Source organism: Stegodyphus dumicola, chromosome 4, assembly GCF_044657685.1.
Source record: "Stegodyphus dumicola isolate Sdum_Otavi_A_Nest chromosome 4, ASM4465768v1".
Lineage (NCBI taxonomy): Eukaryota > Metazoa > Arthropoda > Arachnida > Araneae > Eresidae > Stegodyphus > Stegodyphus dumicola.
In genome coordinates this window covers 168,934,882-168,961,653 of record NC_140771.1, presented here as the reverse complement: position 1 = coordinate 168,961,653, position 26,772 = coordinate 168,934,882, and the positions used below count along the sequence as shown (strand labels likewise).

General features: G+C 33.9%; 1 protein-coding gene across 1 annotated transcript in view; it reads right to left on the bottom strand.

The window, feature by feature from the left end:
* LOC118199495 (uncharacterized) overlaps positions 1-26,311 on the bottom strand; it is a 99,962-nt gene extending 73,651 nt beyond the window's left edge. Inside the window, exon 1 of the mRNA XM_035371376.2 lies at positions 26,007-26,311. Coding sequence (XP_035227267.2) covers positions 26,007-26,066 — 60 coding nt within the window. The 5' untranslated portion in view covers positions 26,067-26,311. The remainder of the gene's footprint in view (positions 1-26,006) is intronic.
* Between the last annotated feature and the right edge of the window lie 461 nt (positions 26,312-26,772).

Genomic DNA, 26,772 nt, shown 5'->3' with positions numbered 1-26,772 from the left:
GCGCACAGTATTCTCATGCTACTCACGTGGGCTCACGAAACACACTTCTCTTCTAGCGAACGCAGCCAAGTGCAAAGAGAGGGTTAAAAAAGATACCGGCTTTACAACCAAGGCCTCGTCAAGCATTAATAGCTTATTTTCATTAACCAAGCAAGCGATGCGCGCATGGAACGAGTCATCACATTCATTACTCACCACGCTCCAATGAGCCTCCATTCCATGAGTTTCATTTTACTTCTATTCACCTGATAACTGTTGAAAAGGCACTCGGTCATGAAACACTTGAAACTAGCCAATTGATAGATAATCACCTTTCCATTAGCTCAGATATGAATTCAACTATGATGTTTATGGTAATATATGGTATACGATATTTATGGCGATATATTATGCGATCCTGTTCATATCTAATGATTATTAGGGCAGTATCGTCAAGGGAATTTCCGCGAATTTTGAAGAATTTTTTTTTTTTGGAAAAAATAAAATTTATCTGCGACTGATAATTAAATTCGCGAATTTCGTTTTTTTTTTTTCAAGCTATTATTCTAGGGAATTCCAGGCGTTCTCAACCAGGGCGAAATTTCATAGCTTCAGGAGTTTAATGCTGTCAGCCTTTTAGTTAGCTATGTATTTAATTTCAATTTATGAACATAAAAAACTAATGTATTCTATTAAATTAATATGTTTCACAAACTATAATCAATCAACAAATGGACTGTATTCCTACACTTTTATTAAATTACACTTGTCAGCGATGCAAAATAATTGATACAAAATAAGCGAGCCATTCTACATGGCTGTCACAAACACAATTCTATCAATCAATTATCTTGTTGCCACACATAAAGTTCAAAACTAAAGGAAGAAAAGCAAAAGGAATTTACGCTGTTTGCAACAATAAAATGAAGCAAACGATACTCACATAAACATCCTGGCCCTCGTTGAAATCCCAGGGGATTTCAACAGTTGGAGCATTTTGAAACTTCTTAGTCTGTAATAAAGATAAACACAACAAAAAATAATACAAAATATTATATGCGAAGCAGTTCATAGTTTTTTAGTCTGAATAGGAAGAGGACACAATTTCACGACTGGTCGTTTTATGACACCATGACCAGTTTTAATACTAGCAACTCTGACTCTTTGATCTGAGCCCGGATGAACAGCAATTATTCTCCCTAACCTCCATTTAAGAGGCGGAAGGTTGTCTTCTTTGATGAAGACTAAGTCATTGACTTCTAAATTGTTTTGACTTTTTTGCCATTTAGGTCTTTGTTGAAGCTGAGACAGGTATTCTCGACTCCATCTTTTCCAGAAGTGCTGAAAAACAAACTGTCTCACATGCCATCTGTCAATGTGATTGAAGGAACTATAATTTAGGTCTGGTTCAGGTATGGCAGTTAAAGACGTTCCTATTAGGAAATGACCAGGTGTTAATGCAGTTAAATCATTTGGATCAGCCGATGTTGGACACAATGGCCTAGAGTTGAGACAAGCCTCAACCTGCGCTATCAAGGTCTGAAATTCCGGATAGGTCAGCACAGTATCACCAACAATCCTTTTTAGATGTAATTTCATTGACTTTACTGGCGATTCCCATAGTCCACCAAAATGGGGAGATGATGGCGGGTTGAATATCCATTTTATTTCCTCTAAAGACAAAAATTTGTGAATTTCTTGATTTTGCTTACATTGCAAAAAACATTTTCTGATTTCTTTATCTGCACCTTTAAAGTTAGTACCGCAGTCACTATAAATCTCAAATGGTTTCCCTCTTCTTGCAATAAATCGTTTCAATGCACTTAAAAATGCCTTTGTTGACAAATCTTCTACCACTTCAAGATGTACTGCCTTGATTACAAAACACACAAATAAGCATACGTAATATTTAAATGATTTTTGTCCACGTCCTGCACGATGTTTAATCATGAACGGTCCAGAAAAATCTATTCCAGTTCGATGAAATGGTCGTGATTGTGTTACTCTAGATTCCGGTAGATCAGCCATTATTTGACTTGCAGTTTTAGCTCTAAGTTTGCAACACGTGATACAAGATTTTACTACTTTTCGGATAGCAGATCTAGCAGCTATGATCCAAAATTGCTGTCTAATTAAAGATAGAAGAAGTTCCGGTGCTGCATGCAGATATTTGACATGAAAGTGTCTAATTATGATTTCTGTCAGATTGTGTTTTGAAGGTAATAAGATTGGATGTTTTTCATTTTCTGATAGTTGCGCGTTTTTCAGTCTTCCTCCTACACGTAACACTTTGTTGTCATCTAAAATTGGACACAAGCTAAGGAGGTTGCTGTTTGTAGGTAAGTCCTTTCCCAACTCCAAACATTGAATTTCTTTAAAAAAGTGAAATCGCTGTATTATTCGGACAATACAGAAAGTTGCAGCTCGAATTTCATTACTAGATAAAAAAGACGTATTTCTTTCTAGATATGCTACTTTAGAATTCGATATGAATCTTAATATCCAAGCAAATATGCGTTGTAACTTTTGAAATGAAGATATATTTGATATAATAGCAAGTTCCTGTACAGGTTCAGAAACTACAAATTTTACGTGCATCTGGTAATGCCTCTTCATCTATAAGAATATTTTTAGATAAGGCAATCTCACTGCACTTTAACCAAGAAGGACCATTCCACCACAATTGATGAGATAATAGCTCTGCAGGAAATAATCCACGGGAAGCACAATCAGCTGGATTTTCCTTTCCATCAACATGACTCCAGTTCTCATGTGGTAAGATGGATTGTATTTCAGAAACTCTATTGGATACGAAGACTTGCCATTTTTTAGGATCTGACCTTAGCCATGACAACACGATTTGTGAATCACTCCAAGCTTGCACTAAATCAAAATTTATAACTAATGCAACTTTTACAGACTGAATTAAGCGTGCCAATAACACTGCTGCACATAATTCCAGTCTTGGAATCGTAATAGATTTTAATGGTGCTACACGAGTTTTAGCTGTTACGAGTTTAACATTAATGTCAGAGTTATTGCAAGTTTTGATATAAATAACTGCTGCATAACCTCTTTCAGACGCATCACAAAATCCGTGAAGTTCACATCGAAAATAATCAGGTAGCAGAATTTTCCTAGGTATATTTATAGAATTCAAAAGTTTAACTTCTCTACATAGATTTCTCCAATTTCGATCAATCTCTTCTGTTACAGGATCATCCCATGATAACTGTAATTTCCACAATTGCTGAAGGATCATTTTAGCGAGAATTACAAACGGAGCTATCCACCCCAATGGATCGAATAGTTTTGCTACGAATGACAAAATAATTCTTTTAGTCGGAACACTTTGATACTCTATTACACCGACATTACATTTGAATTCATCATTGTCCGGATGCCATTCCAATCCCAGAACTTTCAATGGTTTGTCTTCTATTACACGATGAATATTGTCACTATCTGTGTTTGTTAAGCCAGAGGTTTTTAACAATGACGGTTCACTTGTCGACCATTTGTGAAGCTCAAAGCCTCCACTTTTTAGCAGATGTTGCAATTCGTCTATCAATGCAATACCTTCCGAACTATCTTTTACACCAGTTAACATATCATCAACATAAAAATCTCTTAAAACTATATTCTTTGCCTTTGGAAAGTTCAATCCTTCATCAATCGCTAACTGACTCAACACTTTGGCTGCAAGATATGGAGCAGCTGCAGTTCCATATGTAACTGTTTTCAAACGACAAACTTGTATTTGCTTATATGGGCTATCTCTCCATAATATTCTCTGAAAATCTCCATCTTTTTCATGAACCTTTATCTGTCTGTACATCATTTTAATATCAGCGGTTATTGCAATGTTACGAAGTCTAAATCTTAGTAAAATAGAAATTAAGTCATCTTGTATTTTTGGGCCTATCATTAGTGAATCATTTAAAGAAACACCTGTGGTTATTTTAGCGCTCGCATCGAAAACAACTCTCAATTTTGTTGTTAAGCTAGAGTCCTTCAACACAAAGTGATGTGGGATATAATAGTGTTTATTCTCTAATTCATAATCTGTGTCTGGCACTAATTCTACGTGTTCTAGTGAAAAGTACTCTTTCATAAACTGAATATACTGGTTGTAAATTTCTTTCATAGATAACAACCTCTTCTCCAAGTATTGAAACCTTCTGTACGCCACTTCACGGGAGTCACCTAGAATATCTCTATTATGTTTGAATGGTAATGCAGCTGAATAACGACCTGATGTGTCTCTAAAATGTTCTTCACAAAGTTTTTCTTCATTTGTTAAAGGTTGTACATTTGGAAACTTTTCTAACTCCCAGAAAGAATTTACTAACTCATCTGTGTTTGTATTCAAATGATTTACATATACTGGCTCAAAATTTGTAGATTCAAAATTTGTAGTACCCGAAATTATCCATCCCAACCTCGAATTTAGAGCAAATGGTAGATCAGGACTACGTTTGACAATTTCTCCCGTCATTAAATGCAGAAATACATTTACTCCAAATAAAATGTCAACTGGTTGTGACTTGTAAAATAATGGATCAGCTAATTGTAAATCACTGAAGTTATCGAAGATGATTGATGGCAAAGATACATAGGGAATGTTATCTGTCACCTTGTCCAGTACAAACGCTGATGTTGATACACGAATATCACTTTTAAAATGAGAAGTGAATACTAAATCGACTTCCCCATTACTTATAGTATTAAATTCTCCTAGACATGATACAGAAATGGAATTATCTTTCACTCGTAATCCTAATTTCTTCACACAATCCCTTGAAATAAATGATCTCTGAGATCCGGTGTCACATAAACATCTACACTTCACAAATTGTTGCTTAGAATTTTGAACTTTTATTAAAGCAGTACACAATAAAATGTGACTGGTTTGATTACCTTTTGCATTCGAATCATAATGAGAGGCACAAACTGTGGCTGAAACGTCCTTAGGACTCGTTAATTCATCTCTTTTAATGATAGATTGCGTAGGCGGAGATATACTGTTTAACTGAGTTTTATTCTTTGAATTATTTACAATGTGCAAAATACTGTGATGCTTCTTAAAGCAATGTTGACATGTATTTAAACTCTTGCATTTTTTGAGCAAGTGCATATTAGATAAACAATTAAAACAGTAACGATTAGATTTTACAAAATCTATCCTTTGCTGAACCGATAAATTTAGAAATTTCGAACATTTGGCTAAACTATGATCTTCTTTACAATAACCACAACCCAAAGTAGCAACCAGAACATTATTCTTATTTTGAAACACAGATTTAGGTACCTTATATTACTTGTTGATTTGCTATTTTGAAGTGTTCTTGCATAGTTTTTTAGGAATTCAATTAAAGTCGTAAGTTTTGGAATTTCATTAGATTTTAACTGACGTTCCCACCATAATTTTGTAGCAGGGTCTAATTTTTGCAAAGTTAAATAAGTCATTAAAGTGTCACCAAAATTATCAATGGTTTGATTCAATACTTCTAAAGAACGAATTATTTCATTAATATTGTCAACTAAATTTAAAATAGCAAATGCTGATTCCTTTTGAATAGTTGGTAAACTTAAAAAAACATTTAATATATTCAAAATTTGTTCTCTCTTATTTGAATATCTTTCGTCTAACAGATTCCATGCTATTTCAAACTTACAATCCGAAATTTGAATGGTTTGAATAATGCGATATACTTCACCTTTCAACGAAGCCTTCAAATACTGCAATTTTTGAGCATTAGATAAATTTGTATTATTTCTTACACAAGCACTGAAAAGATCTTTAAAAGCTATCCATTCTGTAATATTACCACCAAAAGTCGGTAATGTTAACTTGGGTAATTTAATATTGTCAAGAACCTGTTCTGAAATTACACTATTAGAATTATTTTTATTATTTTGATTTTTTAATATTTTTTCACCCTTAAATTTCCACAAATAAATTTTATCTGTGTACTCCTGAACATTATCTATTTCGTTTTCTAATTCTTTAGTATCTGTAATTAAACTTTCGATTTCAGAATCAAGCTTCCTTAACTCAGTTTCTTTTTGTTTCAATAATTCGACACATTCCTCTAGTTCTATTAAATTAATTTCATCTGCAGTTAAAATAGTTTCAATTTTCTTTACATAATTAGTAACACTCCTGCGTAAGACCGCTCTTTTTGTTTTAAAAGTTATAAGTTCACTCATAATTGATCAATTCAAAAACAGAAATTGTTCTTAAATCACTTAACACTATTATTAAAATGAAATCGAATTCTATGTTGTATTACAACATTGTTCTTAAAAATTAACAAATTAAACGAATTTTTGTTCAAAATCCACTTACGTCACAAAGTGGATAATTTTCACAAACCATATACATATTTGCGTTGTTAGAATACACTTAGAACAGTCACTATCTTCACTAGCTCTCCGGCTAGACTTTTGACCAACAATATGTATTCTATTAAATTAATATGTTTCACAAACAATAATCAATCAACAAATGGACTGTATTCCTACACTTTTATTAAATTACACTTGTCAGCGATGCAAAATAATTGATACAAAATAAGCAAGCCATTCTACATGGCTGTCACAAACACAATTCTATCAATCAATTATCTTGTTGCCACACATAAAGTTCAAAACTAAAGGAAGAAAAGCAAAAGGAATTTACGCTGTTTGCAACAATAAAATGAAGCAAACGATACTCACATAAACAACTTTTATTCAAGTTTTGGTATTCATCACACATTTTCTACTGTTTTTGTTGTTTAATTTATAAAAACCGTTAAAATGTCACCTAATCTAGAGAAATGCATATATTGTCCGTGTTTGGGAAAGGAGAAGGGAATGATCTAGCAATGGTGAAAAGGGGTGCATGGGACATAAAAAGTTGAAAATCCCCGATATTATTCTATTAGATTATTCTTATATTTTAATAAACGACCATATTGGAAACTTACCCAGAGTCTGATCTAGTTAAAAATGCAAATTATAATTTTAAAGTGCATAAATTTTTATTCGGCTACCTATTAGTTATTTAGGCTGTTGCTAAAGTTTTCACTGCTTACGCATAGACCACCCGCTGAATTTTGCTTTTTCCGCGATAAATTCAATGCTTTTAACAATCATTATGCAGAAATGGAAAACAAAAATATAGTAGAACACGGATAAGAAGTCCCTTAAAGTTTCGAAATAAAAATCAAAACGGGATACGAGTTCTCGGATAGAATGTTACCACTTATTAACTTTCTCAGTTAAAAAAAAAAAAAAAAAAAAACATTTCTTTGTACTGAGAAGACTCGATTTCATGAACTTTCACTTGTTCAGGAAGATTTTAAATGTATGTAAAAATTAAAAATGCTTGTAGAAGAAAGGCCACTTTCATGGAAGGAAAAAAAAACTGGCTCATGTTTACTTTGAAAGAATAATTTTCAGAAAAAGGGCAATAAATGTTTGGATATTGAAACTTCTGGAATCAAAAACATTTTTTTAAAAATATTGTTGCTCAAAGCATTTTTAGCGGAGTGCCCCCCAGATTGTTCAGACCACTATGTTACGGAATGTTAGCTATTAGGCACTTATTACCGAAGCGTGTTTTCAAGTGTTGCCACTGCTCAGAGCTTAACATTATTTTCCAAGCGACCTTGATAATAGTCAGTTTTCGGAGTGTCGCCTTTTAGCATGACATAAGAGATTGAATTTTTATCTTCTAAATTTAATCTATCTACAGTTAATAAACTATCTAAGAGAGTTAAAGCCAATAAATATATTTCTTAACCTAAATATCTCATTTTTTATAGTACATAAGATTGAATTGAAAATATATTTAATTTGTGACATACCCAACTAAAAATTTTCAGAAACATTAGCAGCATTATTATAACTATATAAAGATGTCTTTTATGCCGTATATTACGTACCACGATATGGAATTGCAGCCCTCGGTTTAGGTAACATTCTGAAGTGTACTTGCTTGAAATATTCCGAGTGGAACTTGGATCTCGAAGATTAGATGTATTTCGTAAGGAATAGATTTAATCTGGCCAGAGTATAGTCAAAATTAAGCAACATTTTATAATCCTTTTAAAAATAAAATACATAGAAAAATGAAGTCAAAACTGCCAAAACAACTTTATTTTTAATGTTTAATAAATTTCGATGCTGTTCTTTTGGAAAAACTGCCTTTTTTTGGCTTGCATTCAGAATACGCTAATGATCTAACAAAAAATTCCTCGACGCTTAAGTGGCCATGCGTGGAGGTATTTTCATTACGAGATCCGGATTCGATTGGATATAAAAAGCAAAACCAGCAAGGGAATATAATAACTTATTTTAAGCGCTTTTTGACAGATATATTAATACTTTTATAAGATGACACACAACTCAGCAAAGCAAATTCAGAGAACTTACTCAGCGAAACATTACTTTGTCAAATTATAATATAAAGCTTTAAAATTTAATCCGAATTCATTAACTTAGTGATGGCAAATTGATGGTATGCATATCATATCCGGTCAACCAATCAGCCTACAGACCGCATATTATTCTTATCAAAATAGAGCAATACCAACCCTAATTTTAATCAAAAACATTTCAGAAAAGAATGACATCTTCATATCAGTTATCTCAGTTGCTTATATATTGATATTTTGCCCCTTTATTCATACCAGCATCCTTCGAGAGGACTTTCAGTTAGAATAGTCTTCTCAAGAAAATAATCTTCGAACCGGTCGTCCACTTGCCGGAATTTTGCCATTGGAACATTCATAGTTCACCCCATGTCGAACTGTTCAGCGACGATATCAACTTGGCCATCGGTGGACCGCAGCGTAAAAGACGGAAAAGGCGTGCCCTAATTTCACTTTTAAAACATTTGCAAACTATATGCTTGACAGATGAAAGCAGGCATCAGAAGAGGAGGATTTAGTTCCGAGACTAGAAATTAATTAAAAGGCTTTTAGATTTTTTTGCCCTATATAGTGCTACCGTCTTTTATTTTGGTCTCTCAAAGTTTTATATCTAATCACTACAGAATGTGACTTAGTAACACTATAATATAAAACAATGAAAATGATTTGACTGTTGCCAACATGCGCACAGTTAAATCAATAAACGTCTCAATTTAGTAGCTATAGTGTTTAAACATAATGATCGCTTTTTTCTTTTTTAAATACTTCCTTACACATAAAACGCTAACTAACGCTTTGGGTAAATAACTAAATTTTATTCAAACCATAGTTCGATTCCATGACGGCACTAATTCAGAAGTTGCAGTGAAAGCTGTGGTACTCATAGCTTAAACTCCTGCTCTAGTTAATCGAAATCACAGGAGAATGTATCAAAAACGTTTCTGGACACAAGAAGTGTCGCCGATACACTTCTACGTGGCTAGTCAAAAACAAGCGAAGAGACGGTTGACCAGGTGCGGGATAGAACAGATAGGGCACCATCATTAGCCTGCATGGTGTCTAGTAAATGCGATTTAGCATGATTCTAAGCAGCACGGATTGAGGCACATGAAATTTCAAGAATCGATTTACCTCAGGTAATCGCAAAGCGTTCTGTCACGTGACCAGCTAGTTGTTCGCTTGTCCTCCACTATCCATTTCACGGTAAACTTATGGTCGCCAGAAAATCGCATATCATATTTAAGAATGCCAAACTAGGGTGTTAAGCGCAATTCTTCGAGGATTCTGACACGACTGTATGGCAATCCTTGAACTAAAGATAAATGTTTAAATAAAGCTGAATGAGTGAGTGTAAGTAGGCAAAGCTATTGCAAAACTAGTACACGAGTACTTCTGGACAGAAGGGGAGTATACCATATGTTATAAGTAATGTGAGGTGTTTATGTTTTTTCTGCATAAATAAATATGTTTTTCATGAAACTATCATCCTAATTTCTTCCAAGCTGATGCACAAAGAGTAAGTTGATCCCTGAAACAATTACAAGATTTCGGGGCCCTTATGAGGCACGTTGCTGAACTTCGATGCATTAGCGCCGGAATTTCAGATCTACATAATACGGTACGCACTCAGCCTTCCTCCGAATCCACGCCATCGACGAATCACGCAATCACATGACCTTCTGTCATCGTACAGAGTTGTTAAGTGAACTTTTAACTTTACTGAAATGTCTGTTCACTGCAAAGTTATAGTGAATTTAAATGTGGAAAACTCCGTATCTTCATTCCCAAACGGCGAAACTAGGTTTAATGATTACAGTTTTCGTTCAATTTGAGATTAATTGTTACAGAAACTAAATATTGCATAATGAAATTCCGAATATTTGGTTTTTCAATAATATAAACTTAACGAAATAATTTAGAAATTGTGAAATACTGAAATAATTCAAAATCTGTCCATACATGTAATTTAAACAAGTTTAAAGCTACCAAAGTTGTTGAATAAGTTCGGTTAAAGATAACGAATATAAGCTAATGAATAGGCTTAATGAATTGTTTTATATTATCAATTTAGTGATGACTGGAGGCTAAAAGTTGATTGAAAAACCTTCTTTATATATTGAGCAGCAACATGAAACCAACAAGATTCCATGTAACAGGAGATTTTCCACAATTGTTTTGAAAGATTTTGTCTGTTGTGAAAAATGTAATAAAGGTAATAGATGGGAGAAAAAGGGGGTAACTTAATATAATTTGGGATCGATTTCGAACGATGAATCCGAACGAACAATAAATTTCAAATCAGTGTCGATCTTCATCAGTGTATCTAAGTTCAATTTTGAGCATTTCTAAATATAACGAATTTATTATTCAGAAAGTTCATAAACATGGAAGAAGTATTTCTGACCTGTTGAAACTATATCGAAAGGTAGCAGTAAGCTATGTAAAAATTAAGATAATGTTATATCGGAAATTTTAAGTACAAAGTGCCAACTCATAGATAACGATATACGAAAGAAGAAGTGATATATGATTTTTATTTTTCACACCACACTCAAAAGGAAGACAAGGCAGACAGGAAAAAAAAAAATCTTTCTAAATGGAATGTTAATCACCGCGTTTTTATCTCAAAGGTAAATAGAACCTGCATTCTAGGCAAAAATTTTCCTTAAAAGTAATAATTCTGACCTCGATAAAGGAGAATTTACCGATGAATCTAGGAACATGTATTACTACTTCAAGTAAAATAGGAAAAGCTTAAAAAATCTAATATTTAAAAAAGAAGTACAATATAGTACAGTCCCGCAAACTCGACATAATATGGACTGAGAGGGTGAAGAATTACCGAAGAGGTTGAGTTTTACAAGGGTGAAGAAGGTGTGATAATTCAAAGTTCATAATATTTCATTCAACGTCTAAATCCATGGCAGTTTTATTAATTTTTTTTTCTTTTTGTTCAGTATCTTAAGACATCCAGTTTTATTTCCCTTGTCCTGTTAATTTTTCTTTACTTGTCGCTTAACCTTTTAACATGTAGACAACACCGGTTCAGGTATATAAGTGGGGGAGGGCACCAAAATATCACCATAGGTTGTATCGCTATTTTTGAAAAAGAACACACGGGGTCGGTCCGAGGGCCTCCTACGCCTCTTCCCCTATTACCAATAACTCGAGAAAACTTTTGGCTCACCGTGTATTTTGAGTGCTCCTCTTGCAGCAAAGACATTATACATTTATAAACATTCATGCATTGTCTAAGATTCAAAACTAAGCTCATCGGTATGGCGGCAGTGTTATTAACCCCTTACACCGTCTATTACAGCACTTGTAAGCTATAAAGTGAGGAACTTTACCCAGAATGAACTAAAAATTTCGTTTACAGTACGGGAGCCATAAAACTTCAGATAAGCATGCTAATAGCTTGCAACAGGAATGAATGTGGATGGTAATAGACAGTGGCTACCTGACTTCCGCTAGCCATTTTGTTACTGAGAGGAGAGAAATGAGATAGATTGGAATTTCTATGAAAAGAACAAAATCCGTCATCAAATTCGTTGCACAGGTTTCAAGAAAAAGTATCTCGAACAGAAAAAATTCAAAAATTGGAAAAATTACAAATTTTCGAGAAAAAAAAACGGACATTTATACGTATAAATATGCATTGTAATGAGAATAATACAGTAACTAAAATGAGGACGTATTGTTTGTACAATATAGTTGATGTTAGAAATTATGACAATCTAGCTATAAATAAACTTTCATATTACTCAAAAGATAATGTTCTTCTTGACTAGTAGAAGTCAGCATTTAAAAAGGTGATCCCCGAGTTAATGGAATGTCGAGTAATCGGGAGTTCAAACTTCAAAGACTCTACTACTACTACTACTACAGTATAACTTTCATTCGGTCGATTCATTCGATCTGGGATATCAATTATATGAAATAGACTTTTCTTCTGTAAAAATCATAGTTAATTTTTTCTTTGGTTAAATACTTACAAGGGAAAAAAGTCTCATATATTTGTGTTTAAGAAACAATTTTAGCTGAACGTACGGCATATTTATTGGTTCACAATAAAACAATTACTGTATGTATTAGATTTATTTCAGTTAATTTATGGTATGTCACAGAAAATAAATCTGGGCTGGGGACGCAAGCAAAGGGATATACATGGTTTTTGTTTTTGCTAGAACGCCCCAACCCGCCTGATCACAAAGTGATCTTATGGTCCAAAAAGGGGGCGTCCCATTCACATCACATTCCGAGTAACTAAAAATGTTAGTATAATCAACTAAAGAAAATAATAATTATACATCCAGCAAGGTTGCCACACGACTATATAATTTTATTTTATTTTTATTTATTAATTTTTTTTAAATGGCTGGATTAACGACACAACAGGAAAGAAGAAAACCAAAAATAACTAAATCAAGAAAACTGTATTAGTAAAAATGATAGCACAAAATAAGGAAGGAAAACAAACACACATAAAACACACAACGAAAATATGACATACAGTCACACATATCATCAAAACACGACGGAAAAGACATCCTAAAATAAACACATTGAAAATAAAATGAACTTAGTTAAAAACCCCAATCGCATGTCTATTGCCATTAATAAAGGCCATCAATTCTCTTGCATATAATTTCAAATGTTTAAAATCAAAATTCAATAAATCAAAATGCAAATCACAAAAACTTCGTCTAATAAAATCAGTCAATTGGCAGTCCACCACGAAGTGTTTTGCATCACCCAAAACATTACAATTTGGACATAGATCATTATCTTGTACATGAAATCTTTTTAAATAATGAGGAAACCTACCATGTCCGGTGATAATCTGATTCATATCAATGTCATCATAGATTAAAACTTTATCTGTAATTTCAATATTAATCAACAAATTATTTTTTCTTGTTGAACTTTTCCACAGATCTTTCCATATATTTATATAATATTTCTTCATACTCGTAATGGCAATTTGTCTAGAACCAGAAATTTCCACAATGAGTGCATTAGTTGAAATACATGCCTTCTTGGCCAGACTGTCAGCCCTCTCATTACCAAAAAACCCCACATGGGCTTTAATCCAATGAAAAGAAATCGTATGGGATATACATGGTATCCCAAATAAAAATATTGCATTTGATATTACTGGTAACATCGTACTTTTTATAGTTGTGTTTCGTTAATTCTAAGTAACACGCAGCTAAATTGTCTTCTGCCACCAAATAGCAGCCATCAAACCCGCTATCGAGGGAGAGGCCCAGTCATGTTATATTATATATATATATATATATATATATAATGCGCAAATTATAAGCAACGTTTCTGTTTCTGACCGTCATTCTACAAAAAATCAACCGGAAGGAAATCAAGGTTGAGGAAAGTAAAGTAGCAAGCAACTGAACATATTGTATGGAACAAATAGAAAAAAGCTTTATTGACAGAATGGCGTTGGCACAAAAAACTGCCTGGTAAGATCAAGAACAGCAAACCAAAGAGATTTGGCAAGAGATACGACATACCTTAAATGCAATGATTGCGTTGTACCATCTGTCGATATACAACACCAGAGTTTCTAATAGTTCTCGGGGTACGTTTCTGGTATATGGTGTTCTCTGGAGTGTTAAAGATCGTATCGCAAGGCGTATCCCTAAAGTATCCACAGATGTTCATTGGATTTAAATCAGGGAAGCACACTAGCCTATCCATTCTGTGGATATCTTCACCATCCAGGAGCTCGTCAACAGCATGAGTGCTGTTTACTCGTGCATCGCTATCCATGAAAACAAATCGGAACCAATTTCCACTGGAAAAGATACATGAGGGGAGGATAACTTTATCACAGTAACTATCTCCGGTAAATGAATTGTTGAAAAGTGGAGTTGGGTCCGTCCGTTTATCATAATGCCTCCCCGTACAAGTTCGCGAGGATCATTCCAGCGGTCTCTTTCTCTGATGTTAGTGGCATGAAAGGATGTTCTCTACAACTCTCCATATCAACCGGTTTCGAGAACCGTTTTTAGGACAAACTCTGATCGGTAAAGAGGATGTCACTACATTGATAAGGTATCTAGTCTTTGCGTTCTCTACACCACTGTAAAAGGTGCCGACGATGGGCTGCTGTCAGTGGAATGCAGCATTCATTACGGCGGGCGAACTGGCACCTTTATGAAGTTGTGTGGCCACAGTAAACCGGGACACCTGTCGTCTGACTATAGCAATCAGACGACAGCTCAGCTGCTGAGCAATGAGCTGTCTAGGTTCGATCTCTTCTGGCCTGCAAGGCGATATATTGGTCTGTCACCATTGTTCTTCGCCGGCCGCCACTAATCCTTTTTACAGCTATAACTTCATTCGGAAGGCTTTCAAGCTCGTGATACACTTTTATCAATTCGAAACTCATAGACGACAGACGTTAAACTATGCCTATCCTCAAGCTTGTCGATTCGTCTACTACGTATAAAGGCGTTCTGGTGTTTTCTTTCATCCATAATGCACCTAGAATCTCACTTGTAGAAGAATGCCTGAAAATGTGCCTTCCTTTATTTTTAAATTGTTTTGCAATGCGCGCTCCGATTCTTCGCGTTGTGCGCGCTCTGACATATCCTCTGACGTCTTAGTGCTGATGTTTGCATATATATTACCTTTATACTGAGTTGGCATTTGATCGTACTGATCCCAAAAAGCCTTTTTGAAGAACTTCATGGTTGTTGAAAAACGAATTTGCTGCTAAGTTTTGCACACTAGTGTACTAAAAAATAAATACTTTTTTATTTCCGATTTATTCGAAATTTTTATTACAGGTATCCCATACTTATGCATACACTATATAGACTGGTATAATGGTAAAAAAAAATATGTAGTGATTAGAGGTTTTTATCCTCAACAAACGCGGCGAGAGCACAGGTAAGTTCATTTTTACACCGTTTCACACCCATCGTTTCTAGGTAACCAAGGTGACTGAAAAACCGCCCCATTTGCTTTTGAAGAATAATGAAAATACCCTGCTGACTTTATTTAACCTGATATTATATCAAAGCAACAACAAATATTAATAAATTTGTGAACAAGAATGGGACTGAGCTCTTAACATGCACATAATAATCAAACAGAGCATTCAGATGTAAAACTGAACAAACAAACAAAAAGAGCCCGGGCGGGTCATAAATGTTTTAAACATCGATTTTATCACTTGCAGATAAAGAGATCACGATTTACCATAACAATAACACACGAGCGAATAAGAACAATAGGCAAGACGAATTTAAGAAAAAATAAAAGAATGTTGAAATTACTTTGCTCAGCACACTGCGTTGGAAATAATTTATTATAGTAATACTACGAACGTTCATAAAAGCTTTCGTTTGGATATATCATAAACGCATTTTAAATTATATGAATTAAATATGCTATAGAAAAGTAAAATAAAGATTTAAATTATTGTAAATTCATTACTTTTAATCGCTTAGATTGCTTATTAGTTAGACTTGTCAAAACTGAGAGACAAATTAAAAAGTCAAGTCTTGTTAAACGGCAACACTGAGAATTGGCCATATGCCGCAAGGACATGGGGAAGATAAAATGTTACATTTAACGTTATAACACTTGGCAAGTCAAAATAAATGCATAGCAACGTAACATAACGTAATCACAGTCGTAACTAAGGTTTTCAACGCCCGGTGACAGCTGAAGATTTCGCGCCCCTTACTGCTTACCAAGAATGGAAAACATTTGATTCTAAAATTTCGTAACATGAGTTTGGCGCTCCCCTCTAGCTACACCCCTGAACATAATGATTAAAGCTTTTTACAAAATCTTCGTTACCGATGCTGCTAAGGCAATATTAGAAATATTGTATTTACTCAATTGTTTAATTTATTAAAACATGTAAACAGGCTACTTGCGTAAAGGAAGGGAAGCCTTCGGGGAAAACATTTTAAGGAAAATTAACTCGAACTCGCTTTAATACATGTGAGAAACCTCGACTGCCGTTCGCCTGGATTTGTAAGAAATCAGAACATCAGCTCACGTATACCATGAATGTATAAAATATACGTAAGATACTTAAAAAAAAAAAAAAAAAAAAAAAAAAAAAATACCATTTGCTGTCACAAAATACACTTAGCGAATTCAGAAAATTAAATTTTGATGTCTGTGTTAAAACACAAATAATATTGTTTTTATCACATGCAAATGAATCACAAAAGATATCGCTTATATTAACGCAATAAAGAAAAGTACACGAGGACTACTTACGTAAGAGGAGGGATGTCTTCTTGGAGGTGTGTGTGTGATTATGGCAAAGCCTCGAAAGCTATCTGCCTAAGGGAAGATATGCCTTCGTGGAGGACTTTCTAAGGGAAACTGGCTCGTATACATGTTACACACGTGGAAAACCACGAAAACGCCATGCAGCCAGCCCGTTCGCGGGATTTGAACCTCGGACCGAGCTACCAGGTCTTCTTGGAGGACTTGAAACATTGCCATTTGCTTTATACATGGCAGAAAGTACGAAAACGTGCATACAATCAGCACAATCCCCGAGAGTTGAACTCTGATCGAAATCCCAGTGTTTAGTGACTCTATTCCCTCGGCTTCTATGAATTCAAAACTGATTGGAGACTTAATTTCCTAAAATACAGTCAAAGTTATTAGGTATAAAATCAAAAGGTACTTTTCCGTTAACGGGTCAACAGCTCCAAACGGAAATGTTGAAGCGAAATCTAATTAGATGGACAAAAACTTAATCATATATAAAGCTTCATAAAGACTTAAAAGAACTTGTAATAATAGTAATATTATTTTAGAAAAGGCGAAATGAAAAAACAAATATGGGGCAGAGAAGCATTCAGCTAATAAATGTTTAACCCTTTGCGGCACAGCGTGTCCGGTCTGGACACACCTAAGAATTTCATTCTGCATACACAGAAAAATTTAATGAAAAATGATTTATAAGTTACTATATAGATTACTCTGAACCTTCTTTATTTATAGTAGATGGGAATTTAACACAAATATTTTATATAACTCATATGTTTTAGCCATGTTTAGTTTTTAAGACCCTCATTTTTCAGAGAAATCTTTCAGATTTTTTTAGGGTATAAAAGGAATTGTTTGAAAAGAAATTTCTATGTTATTTTTTTGGCTGTATGCCAATCTCCTTATTCTATATTAGTTTTAAATTTTTACCTTGAAATCTTGCCTAAAATCAAACGGCGAACCCTAGGTGTGCCCAGATCGGGCTCACCGATAATCTAGGACAACTGAGAGTCTGTATTCTTTGTTTCTCTGCATCTCATTGGTCAGTTCATTGACAACAATGCTCGTTTCAGTACTCTTTTCGAAGCTCTATTCAATCAGTGGGCCACTTTGGGCACACCCACAGAATTAAAACGATGAGTGCTATCTTCACAAAATTTTACTTGTGTACTCCTCTAAGGCGTAATTGGACTGCATACTTTTTTTTTTTTTTTTAAATCAAAATTCCGACTTTAGAAGGTAGAGTGCCGGAAAGGGTTAACAATGTGTACACTGAATACAATGAAATTTTTGATTAATTTCATGAGTTGATTTATTTTGTTAATTTTACTTCTCATCGTTGCGCAAAGTTGGAGTTGTGTTGTAAAATAAAACAATTTATCCGCCTTCGCTTAATATTATTTAATATATAATTTCGTTTAAATCTTAGCGTTAACTCTCAAAATATATATACAATTTTAAAGTGATATTTATTCTCTACTTTTTAAATTTCGAATTTTCATTCTCATGCATTTCATGAGTTTCACGCGTTTTCTTATTCGATTCGTTGGAAAATCGGGGGCGTACTAGTGTATCATATAAATATAATGCACGCAATGCCGAATTTGAGAAATTTTTAAACTGTGCTCTGCACCTGGGGAACGACTGACATGCTAGGCGCATGTTTGGTGACTGGCTTCCAAAAAACAAACAAAACAAAAGTGTTACTAATTAAAATAAAAATTATATTTTTTTGGGGGGGGGTTGAGAGTATGCTTTTACTTTGTCTTCTGTTAGTAAATACTTTCTCTTTAAACATAAAACAATAAGTTTAATATATTTTCTTAAACGAAAATCATATCACGAATCAAATACTGAGACGAATACATTTTACCCTGAAGAAACAAATAATACCTAAAAACTGTTCTCGAATTCTTCAGTAACGCTTCTTTAGTATTTGCACTAACTCAATATTTTTTTACCATGGCTGCTTCAACAAATCATGGACAAGCTGGTAAAGCAGTTCTTAATTTGCAAATACAAAGGGAGAAATCTGTTAAATTGTTTCTGAAAGAGTTAATTTACAATTTTACAGTTTTTGATATAATAAAACGCTTTTCATAACATAACAGAATTAAAAAAGGAAGCATCAAAGTTGACCTATGGAATATAACATCATTAGTAGCATTATCAAAATTTTAAATTAGCAGAAAAATTTCGCGACTAGATTTCCTTATGTGAAGTCTGCTATGCGCATGAAGGCTATTTTTTTAAGAGAAGTGATACCTTCATGTAAAGTTTTTTAAGGGGAAATTGGCTTATGTTTACATTACAGTGGGGAAACCACAAAATTACTCATGCAGGTAGCTCGTTTGTTGGAATAACCTGGGTCGAACCTCTAATGTTTAGTGTAGTTATCAAAAAAGTGTATAAATGGACATAATACGGTTAACTGAATATGACCGACAAAACAGTAATAGATTGGCACAATTATCTGCGAGAAGTTTGTACTCAAAACATTCTAAACAGAGTTTCAGGTAAAATCGAAGTGTTTAACCACTTGCGCTACGACTAAACTTCACGGTTGCGGTGTCGTGCGCTACAATATAACAAACGGTAAAGTGGCTCATTTACGCCGCTCCGCGTCTGCAAGTGCAATCCAGAGCTGTAACTCGAGAAATAAACAATCTCGTTGTTAGACGAAGTGTGCACCACGTTATTTTCATTTTTGCGATAAATGCCTATCGACGTGGTGTTCACTTCGCTCGTGGTTTGAGACAAAAGCATCTCAACGTGCGTAGCACGTCTTTTTAGCGCAAGTGGTTAACAAAGAAATACACGAAGGCCTTTTTTACGAAACGGAAAGCGAAGTGAGTCGAATAATACTTGTGAAATAAAGAAGCGTGAATTGCTTTAAAGCGCAAGAATGACTAGCTCAACTTTGGCGAGATCTTCGCTAATTTTCCTTGTTTGGTGGCAGTCAACATTCAGGTCGGCGAGGTAATACGTAAGTACTCTGAATTTCTCTAAGAGAGCCGTCTATGCTTCCAGATCATTTTAGACTCTCATAAGTGTTTTGCTGATGATAATATTCTCAGAAATAATAATCACATCCAGAGATTTAGAAGTCCTCCACAAAGGCATTCCTTCCCCTTAAGTAGATAGCCCTCTTGTGCTTTTCTCTCGTGAGATAAACCAAACCAAATTCAGAGATAGTCGTCTTAGCTAAGAAAAAACTATTTTTTCCGCGATATGAACTGTATGCAGCATTTTTAACACTAAAGTATGCTTCATTTTTTATAGGCTAATTCCGAATTTCAAAGATCAAATGCAATTTCGTTAGCAAGCTGGTAAAGTAGTAAAGCGAGATACTTCATAACTTTACATTAAAAAAATTTCATCTAGAACTGCCTTAAAGTTTAGCGAATTTTCTTTCATGAATATATTTTTAACACTGTTACAGAATTTTACTGAGTGTTGTCTATTAGACTTAGTTTCTAAAGCAGTGGTTCTTTCTTACCCTCTACATTTTAAACCATTTTTTACCTCCCCTTTACCACTACTACGAGATTTTTACCCTCTTTAACCATAACTAGGAGATCATTCCTCCCGCGTTTCCAAATCTTGAAAAATGCATATATACACTTTAGATTTCTAAATGAATTAGATGACAGAGATAGGGTTACCATATTTTAAAAAAGGTAATGCAGGGCATTGTATGCAAAATTGCCACAAACTGCGCACTCAATTCTCGCTTCTATAAATCAATAATTTCTTCAACTTTCATAACCGTTCATTTAAAACTCTTCGATTTTCTTCTAACTAGAGCCCCCCCCCCGACTTAATTCTGAATCCGGGAACTAAGTTAGTCCTGAATATCTGATAACTCTAGCGAAGATGAATTAGGTTAGGTTAATTAATTAAGGCAAAGCAAATTAAGGGCTATCTGCCTACAGGAAGGAATGCTTTCGCGGAGGATTTTCTAATGAAAGCTGGCTCGTATCTATGTTGCGCATGGGAAAGTGGTAGTGGTAGTGGTAGTGGTAGATTTATGGCGCAAAGCTCTATAGGCCATATGCGCCAAACGCAGGATTCGTATTTCGCATATAAAGTATAAAAGAAAAAATCTAAAGCAACAGCATACTTTTAAAATGGAGGCAAGTAAAAAGATAGTGAAATGGTGGGATGAAAATGTTGATTATGATTCAGATAATGAAATATGCAATATAGATATATAATCTTAAAATATCTGATTCATTAAAATTCTAACAGAAAATCTCAAGACAAAAATCAAATTAAATAATAGAAACCTGTTTCTTTCAGGTAGTCAAACAAATTGGTATTGACCTCTCTTCCGATTAAACGGTCGAGAAGCAGGTCGCAGCTATTAAAATACTTCTCACGAAGACTATTAAAATATGGACATTCAATTAAAATGTGATATACTGAGAGACAAACATCACAGTTTGCACAAACAGGCACGTTTTCAGCTTTCAAATGCGCATGGGAAAGACCACGAAAAATCTCATACCCGTTCTCCGGAATTCGTACCCGGGTCAAACTACCAGTGCTCAGCGACTTTATCGCTCGGCTGCTGGTGGGCCTTTCACAGAGAGAGGACTATGGCAGTAAAAATTAAACACTAAATGCGAAATGAATAATCTTTCAGAAGATAATTTTAGAGTGTGGAGAATAAGGTATGAAATGGGTATACATGTTAAAACACAGTAGATAATGTTCACGAAAAGACAATATTAACATAAATAAGCATTTAGAATAGCAGTTTACATATGTTTACTCCAACAAATATAGGAAATTAATGCATAGTTAAGTGGACAAATCCACGTGATTAATTTTCCGGATCTGAACATAATCTGCATCAAGCCCACGGAACAATCGTTGCCAAGAGAGAGAGGTTTGTGCCTATCGTTAGTCAAGCTCTGGGGGCTTAATAACTGAAAGTACGAGTTAGCAAAGCTCCTTTAAAGTCTTGATAAAGTGACCAAGCGGTAAATTCGCTGAACACTGGTAGTTTGACGTAGGTTAGATGCTACGAGAACGGACTCACTGCACGGGTGGTTTTCAACGTGCATAACATGGATATGAGCCAGTGTTTCTTCAAAAGTCCTTTACAAAGCCATCTCTTTCCCTAGGTAGATAGTCCTAGTATGTTTTGCCATAGTGTAATAAACCAAAAACCAACCCAGTTTTGATTGCGAATAGCTTGGGAAAGGATATAAAAGTTTCCTATCCCTCTTCCCTTACCATTAATAGTTTCTCCTTTCTGCTCGACAGTATTTTAAGTTTCCTTATGCCACAAAGACGCTGTATAGTTATAAATGTCCTCCGGGATTCAAACTGTGATACCGGTTTCCCTGTCACCAAGCCATACGGCGGCTTCTCACAGACGAATTATTTATGAATTTCGTTTCAAATTCTAGAATTTTAAACGTATTGTATGAATGTTTAAAGGATTGTACTTCAATATAGTACGTTATTCAGTTGTTACTGAGCAGAAAGTAATTCTGCAAAATTTCAGTGATAGGAAAGAAACAATACGATAAAATAATTTACATTTAATTAAAAAAACATTCCCCCCCCCACTTTGATATAAAAAATTAGAAGTCATTTAATCACATTTGCGAAATTTACATACCTACCAGGGGAACTAAAATCTTAAATGTTTCACATTTTAACGGTCCCGCAAAAAGGTGTTTTTTTTTTTTTTTTTTTTTTTTTTTTTAACACTCTTGCTCAGTTGCAGTTTACTGCTGCACTCATTCCTGCTAACATTCCCTCCTTTTAGTTAAACTTTGTTTTCTTTGCAGTTATGCCATATACATTTCAACAGCAAAATCGCGACAATTTTAATAGCAGCATATGTTTAGAATTCCAAATGCAGTATTAAATGTTGGCATATAGTTTTCTATATTTTTACAGCCTTTATTAATGTTGAGTTTTCTTAGTAAGATGGCTTACAAGCGAAAAAAATTAACTTTTTTTTGTTAATATTCTGTGGTGTTAAGTTTATTTATATACATCACATTCTTCACACTCGTACCACATAAAATTCGGTTACAACAGCTAAATATTTAAAAACAGCATATCCTTAGAATTTTCGATAGATATCTCAAGCCCTGGAGATAAAAATGTTTTGTTCCGTACACTGTTGCCACTGCTCATTTGCAAATCGTTTGAGTTTGTTAATCAAAAATTTATTAAAGTTTTACAAAATATGAAATAAAAAATGAATAATGTCGTTCTATGAAAACACGGAATATTTTTTATCAGATAGATTATGAATTAAATGAATTTTTATTATTTAAATCGATTCGATTCAAAAGTAAGAAACGAATATTCTTAAGAACTGTATATATTACCTTCAAATAGCTTAGTTTGTTAATCTATAACTGACAATTTTAGTTTGAAAAATAAATATCTTGCATTTTATCGGATGGCAATAGACTCGAATGAAAAGTGAAACTACGCATCTGATAGCCGCATTCTTGAAATAAGCTGTCACAGCATACTGCCTATGAGTCACGACTCAAATTACGCCAAACTACCAAGTTTTGTACAAATCGCACGAGTAGTTTTTAAAAAATTAGCTCTCAAAATTTTAGCTCCTCAATATTAATCGAGTTTGGTATATATTTATTAATCTTTCTTGTTTTATTAAACTTATTTAATTCTTCCTTTCACATTTTGAAATTCAGGTTCATTCCAAATAAAATTCACCCAATTTTAATGATTTATTTTTAAAATTTGTATTTTTAAATAATTTTTATAAATTAAAAAAATTGATAATCTATAAAAAAATTACCATCATCTTAAAGAAAACGTATTTCTAAGCATACCTGGTAAAAATTAGTTTTTTTATTCAAAATTTCCGAAGATATACGTGAATTTATATATTGGAGCGTTTTGAAATTCCGCATATTTGTTGAAAGCGATAAAACATCAAATGTGGTTTAGACACTTTGCGAAAATTATTTGAAAGTTAGGACGATGTCACTTTTTTCCGCTCATGCCCAATGTAAAAAAATAGGAACGGGGTGCCTTTTTTTCCGCTCCGGCATAATGGAAGGGAAAAGAAAATTGGTTGCCATAATATTAAGAAGTGAATTATTCTTGGCGCAAACTGAAAAAATTGTCCCAAGATAAATTTTTGAATTTCTACGTAAATTTCGCACCAAATTTTACAAAATTTAATATCTAGGCATAATTTGAGTCGTAGAATCGAAATATGAAAAAAAAGTATGTTATTTCAAAAAAGTCGGATTTTGTGTCAAAATACCTATATTAGAACAATGCTATATATAAATCTAATATATATCCTAAATCGCGGTTACGAGACATGAAAAACGCAATTTGAATTTTATCAATCAACCTAGTAGTACGGGAGGTATAAAATTGTCCCTCCCCCCCGAAATGTACCTTCTGCTTCATTTAAAATATGTAATATTTTAAACTTTTTTTAAAATTCTAGGTTTTAAAAATACAAAACTAGAAGCAAGAAAAATTCTTATTTTTTATGTCCGTCTTTAAAAATGAAACATTATTCCATCGTCTTAAACTAGCGTTTTCTAGACCGTGTTCCGCAAATAGTCATTAAGTATTCTGAGAAAAAGTACGAACATTGAGGTAATTGACAATAGATTTTGGCATAAAAAAAATTTAAATTCTACTGTTAAACGAATTTTAGATAAGTTTGTCAGAAGAATATCCAAATATATCAAAACAAGTTGCTCTATTTGACTTCCTTTTGCGCCAACAAATTTATGCGAGCCAAATGTTTCACGCCACTTTGCAACCAAATCCAGATATAGAAACCGACTTGCGTTGATATATAGAAACCGACTTGTGCGACTTGATGTTGCACCTGATATAAAAATTCAGGATTTTAGCATTGCGCGTTACATTAAAATAATTGGCATTTCGAAGACCCAAAACACATTTAAATTGTTAAAAAATTAAATATTTTTGTGTTGTTGGTTTCATTTAATTAGTTTTATGTATCATTTTTTGAAAAATTAAAAAATGAAAAACGTTTTTATAGGTGTTATATAAAACTGGAATAAATGTTAATTTTGTTTACTTAATATTATCATTTATTGTAACTAAAAACCCGAATTTACTTTAGTGTTCCTTAAAAATTTTAGAACTTAAAAATTGATGAGAAAAATTTCATAAACTTTGCCTAAACTTTCATTGGCAAGGGTAGGAAGGCATTTATTTGATTTGTAAACCAACGCTAATTTTCCCAGACTAGTGTGACTACCAAATGTAAAGGTTATATGTTATACTGAACACCAGGGTTTTTAGTACAAAGGAGCAATTTACCCTCCTGAAGGATTGGTATTTTGCGATGAAAACTTTAAAAGGCTGTATCACTTTTCAAATCGCTGCTACCAGATATTATCACCCTGTCTTATATTTAAAGAAATTAAATAACGAAGAATCTGCATTAATGTATGTATGTTTCTCCCATTGTGATAAAACAAGGGGACCTAGAACCATCAAAATTTGAATAACGTAATCTTCTATACAATATGGGCATGCGGAAGCCCTAATTTGGATTTGAAATTTGTTTTATTACCGATTTCATATTTTGTAACAACGAATTTTTTATTAAAAAACTTAACAATTTCAAAGCGAGCAATGGCAACACTGTACGAAAAAAAACATTTTTATCTCCAACGCGCGAGACTCTGTACCGGAAATTCTAAAAATATGCTCATTTTAAAATTTATTTGCGATAATGCATGCTGTTGAATTGAATTTTATAGTTTGAGTACGTAGAATATGATATTTAATACATAAAGGTAATTTACAAAACGTTAAAAAAACGCCCCTTTGGACGTAATTTAAAATCTGAAACCTTTCAGATTAAAAAAAAATATTATTATTACAAGCGCGGTATTATTATTACAAGTTTGTAATAAAATCAGCACGAATTTTTTTTTTCTCCTTTTCTTTTTATTGCAGTTTTTTCGTTAGGGGGAAAATGCATTACGTAAAATACATGCATTTAGATTTTATACAACACACAAAAAACTGGAACTGCTAAGGTATGCAAATAGGAAGGTGAAATGCAGTTTTTTTGCTTAAACAAATTTAAATGAAAAGATATTAAATTAGAAAAGTATTTCCCGGAAAAACTATCGAAATGAAGTAGAAAAGAATCGTCCCTTCATAACAGATTTTGCCCCGGATCTTCATTTTTGCATATCTGGCCTTGGGTATACCGCGAGAGTTTAAAAATAGTTGAAAACAACTCCGACTGTAGAAGAATGACTTGACCATTGTGCGGCATAAAACAAGAAGAAAAAAGTCTGAAAACAGATGGTGACTCACCAGGCCAAGTACGACAGCTGTAACAGTTGAGGTGGCTAATGTACATCCACAGCAACCCATATTAATTCCAGCCCAGATGAACAACAAAACAGTTCTTGATGAAACCAATTTCACCTGCGCTGGTGCTGGATGAAACGCTTATAGCCCTTCATGACGATTAACCAACAGTTCTTCACTCAGCAGCACGTACGCGCATGAATGAAGAGAATAATTCGACGGACACCTGATCGACTAACAACGTAACTGCGCTTTTGGATGAGACACTTTACGTCACGATTTGCGCAACAGGTGGTTCGCCGGTGTTTTCCTCCTCGTCGCCTATCACCGAAAAAGACAATACTGCCAGGTTACGCCAAGCGGAGAAAAATCACGCCAAGCGATGATTTTCCTACATTTTTGGCGAAAGATCGAGCTTCATGGGAAACCGTAAATATTATTCTGCCTTGGCAACCTGGGCGCCTAAAGACATAATAATATTCTGTTTATCTTTGCTGCCATCCTTGTCCTTGTGTTACCTTGGCAAGTATAGGAAGCTATTATATGCAAGTTGATTTTGTGAGGAGATTTTTTTTCATGCATAGTTTCGAAGGAGAATTCGAACGCATATTTCTAAATGTGATGGTCTTACGTTGTTTTTACTTATGTAAAAGTTCTCCTTTATTTAAGAGTATTGGTCAGCACAAAATGGTCAATATTTAATGCAGCTGTATATTTATACGGTAGATAGATACCCTAAAAAAAAAAAATCGTGGAAAAATTACTGTAA